Genomic DNA, 3,782 nt, shown 5'->3' with positions numbered 1-3,782 from the left:
GAAATCTGGGCCTTCTCGAGAGTAAGCGGGGAGAAGTACAAGCACCCAAGGGCGGGAGAGACTCAGGGGACCCTCCCATGGCACAGGGCCTCAGCTGATGGACCCCATTCTTCAGAGTGTCCTCCCACAACTCCCAGGCCACCCCTGGGTCTCCCTGGCCACCCCCGTGTGATCTTTGGGAGGGAAAGGGGAACAGGAAGGTGGTGGGCTGTGGATTCCTTCTACGGATTCCAGCATGGAGAGCTGGACAGAGGCTGCAGCAGCAGACACGGGGCCTGAGGCGGGGGGTCCCACAGGCCTGAGAGACACATCCATCCCCATTTATAAATCACCAGTCAGTTCCCTTGGACCTCTCAGCAATGGTACCAATGTCCACCATGTGCTTTTAAATTCAAGGGCAGCTGCGGAAAAGTGCCAATAAACTTTGGATTTTTTTTAAGAGATAGGAGGGAGGCAACAGTCTGCGGAAGGTGCTAACAGGCGGGTTCCCCTAACAAGGGGTTAGAGGGCTCTGTTAGCCACCCCTGCCGGGCGGGGAACTGCCTGATCTCACCCACAGAAAGGGCTGGGGAAGTGGTGGCCCTCATCGTGAAATAGTTTCTCCAAGGCTCCTTTAAACTCCAAACCTGCAGGGTGTAAATGAACACTGAAAGAAAACAGGCCCTGGAGGCAGCAGTGCGCAGACTCTTTACTCCGTCGGATTACACACCATCGACCACCTGTAGTGGCTCGTGTCCTCCTTGTAGGGGACGGTTAATACGAACAAAAATAGTTCTCTACAAAACAAAGTTTCCAGCCCTCCCAACCCTCCTTCCTAACTCCCTCCCCCAGACGGTGAGTTCCTTGGTCACCAGGCCTCACGGAGTCCGGTGGGTTGCAAAGGAAAACAAAGAAGAGTTGGAGGCAACTGGACCTCCGGGTCCGCTGGCTGATGGTTAAGCCAGGGACAGGCGCAGGGGGTGTCCGCAACAGTCGTGTGTGTGTGTGTGTGTGTGTGTGTGTGTGTGTGTGTGTTGGGAGGCGGGACCTGGAGGTGTTGAGGTGAGCAGCGTTTTTCTCCCCACCCCCACCCCGTCTCACCGCCAGCAAAAAAAAAGGGTCGGGGTAGGCGGGTAATACAAAAGAAAAACTAAGACCCAAATCGCAGGCTGCTGGGGCCAGAGCCGCACAGCGCCCCCTGCGGCGGCGGAGGGCAGTGCCGGGGCGGGGGCAGGGAACACGGGCCGCGGCGGGAGGAGGCGGGAGGACTCTGCTGAGTAGCACCTGGGAGCAGCTCGGGCCGCACCCTTCTCGCCGCCCGGCCTCGGACGCCGGCCCCCGAACCCCCGAGCCCCCCGGCTCCCGGGGCGCAGGGTCCTCCGGGCAGGGCTCAGCAGCCCAGGCGGGCGGCCAGCCCCAGCAGCAGCAGGCAGCCGAGCAGGGTGGCGGGGCGCGGGGCGGCCCCGGGAGCGCGGTCGCAGTCCAGGCCGCCGTCCTCCGCGGCGGGGTCGCAGCGGGGCTGCTCGCAGCGCACGCCGGTGTAGCCGCTCGGGCAGGCGCAGCGCTGGTTCTGCACGCAGGTGCCGCCGTTCTGGCAGATCAGCTGGTCGTCGTCGCACACGTTGGCTGCAGGGCGGAGGGTCAGTTAACGCGGGCGGTGGCCCAATCCACCCCCCTCGCTGGAGCTTCTGCGACTGAGACGGACCCGGGGGTGTTGGAGGCTCAGGGCGCACTTGGTGCGAAACGGCCTGCGTGGATGGTGACAGTGGCCGGGCGAGACCTGGTCCCTGTCTTTTTTCCCGCCACTGGTCCCCTGGCTCTCCCCGCTCCCGCCCCACTGGCCTTGGGAAGCACCTGATCTCTCTCCTCCGGAGCTTTGCACCTGCTATTCCATGTGCCTGGAGCGCCCTTCCACCCTCCTCCGAGGCTAGAGCCCACTTGTTCTTTCGGTCTCGCCAGGCCATCATTTCCTCGGAAGGCCTCCCTCCCCGCAAACCCATCCTCGTCAGCCAAACCCACCAACCGCCAGCTCCACCTTTGCCTCCAACTCCCTTCTCAACCAACCCCCAGATCCGCCGCCTCCTGGTTCCCACCTGGCACCAGTCCCAAATTCCTGTCGCCTCAGGCCCCGCCCACCGTCCCGGCCCCGCCCCTGGTCCCCACCCACGACCCAAGCCCCGCCTCTGGAGGCACCTGTCCCCGCCCCTCGCCCCACCCACGAACTAAGCCCCGCCCACCGGGCGGGCACTCACGGTAGCAGCCCTGGCGCCAATAGTGCGTGGGGAGGCAGTCGTCGCACTTGGGGCCCGCTGCGCCCTCGCGGCACTCGCAGAAGCCGGTCTCGTTGCACCGGTCGTGCACTGAGCCGATCTGGTTGCAGTTACACTCTGGACGGACACGTGGACGGTGTGCGGTCAGGGCGACCTGTGGGCGTCCTCCGCACCGACCCCCACCCCGTCTGGCCCCGCAACCCTCCAGCTGGCTCCCCGGAGTCCCCCGCTGATGCACCCCACATCAAGTCCACGTGAGCCCACGGCTGCCCGAGGGTCCGCATCTCGAGGGAAGACTGTACCGTCTTGGTTCTCTAGCATCCATTACCCACTCCCTCTCTCCGGCCCTGGCGCTGTGTGGCCTGGGGCAGCCCCACCCCCTCTCTGGGCCTCCGTCTCGGTCTGTGTAACCGGAGGGAGCGCTGATCCTTCCCAGCTCCAAACGGCTCTAAGATTACTGACAGGTGGGAGGAGCCTCATCAGAGGCAGGCATCCGGGGCGGGGCGGGGGGGGGGAGTAGTCCGCATCTGCATCTCCTCTCCAGGGCGAGTGGAGGAGCAGCCCCGGAGGCCTCCAGCCTCTCCCCAACCCCTTCCCAGATGGTTTCCTGGGGCCTCTGCTCTGTGCGAGGGGGCAAGTGTCCCCACTCTGGGAGTCCTTGAAGCCCAGAGCTGGGCCCCGGTGAGGAGGCAGAAAGAGGCAAGGAAAGGAGGGTATTGGGAGGGGGGAATGCCTCTCTCCTCGGATCCAGAGTCCCCACCCTGTCCCTGCAGCTGGCCGGTATAACTTCGGCAGCACAATTCTGTTTGAATCACTTTAGAGTTGATGAATTATCTGAAGGCCGATGCCATAATTCAGACTGACAGCTCCAGCCTTGCGGGCAGCCCCTCCTCTGTGAAGTCAGAGCTGACCTGGTGGGTGGAGGATGAGCAGTGGGGTGCCAAGGGGGCTGGGCACCCTAGGTCTGAGAATTGGCCTCCACTGGAGACAGAGGCAGGGATGGTGGGCTGCCGTTCCAGGCTGGTGGGTGTCGGCCAAGGCCATAGGTTTGGCCTTTTGGGATGGCCTGCCCCAGCCCGGGTCCAGGGCCCCCACGGATTGCTTCTCTACCCCAAAGCCAGTCCTGCCGCAGCGTTTGAGGAGAGCAGACCGAGAGCCCACTGGGTCTTACAAGCTGGGGCTCTGCTTACAAAGCATTAGAAGAACTTCATTAGAAGAAACGTTTCAGCCACAAAAAAGGAATTGAAAACCTTTGATCTAATCCACTTCCCATTTTACAAGTGGGGAAACTGAGGCACACAGCAAGCTCTAGAACCAGTCTTTGACTCTAACTAGTAGTTCTGAATTTCCAGTGCCCGTGGGGATGACCGAAGGGGGAGGTTATTAATAGAGCAGATTCCAGAAGCTTCTGTCCTTAGAGAGGCCCAGCTGAAATGGGCCCCGGAAATGAAATTCTCCCCGGGATTCCCCAGGGCCTGCTGACGCCAGGATCTCCGGACCCCGCCCCGCACCGCTCAGCCCCCGCGCCCCCTC

The 3,782-nt window shown here is 62.7% G+C and overlaps 1 protein-coding gene across 1 annotated transcript in view; it reads right to left on the bottom strand.

The window, feature by feature from the left end:
- Window positions 1-663: 663 nt before the first annotated feature.
- Window positions 664-3,782, bottom strand: part of NTNG2 (netrin G2) — a 67,848-nt gene continuing 64,729 nt past the window's right edge. Inside the window, exons 7-8 of the mRNA XM_034664730.1 lie at window positions 2,232-2,366; window positions 664-1,605 (exon numbers count right to left, since the gene is read on the bottom strand). Of these exons, the coding sequence (XP_034520621.1) occupies window positions 1,370-1,605; window positions 2,232-2,366 (371 nt within the window). The 3' untranslated portion in view covers window positions 664-1,369. The remainder of the gene's footprint in view (window positions 1,606-2,231; window positions 2,367-3,782) is intronic.

The sequence above is a fragment of the Ailuropoda melanoleuca genome, chromosome 7, assembly GCF_002007445.2.
Source record: "Ailuropoda melanoleuca isolate Jingjing chromosome 7, ASM200744v2, whole genome shotgun sequence".
Lineage (NCBI taxonomy): Eukaryota > Metazoa > Chordata > Mammalia > Carnivora > Ursidae > Ailuropoda > Ailuropoda melanoleuca.
The sequence above is the reverse complement of the archived record's forward strand: the minus strand, read 5'-3'. Positions and strand labels throughout refer to the sequence as shown.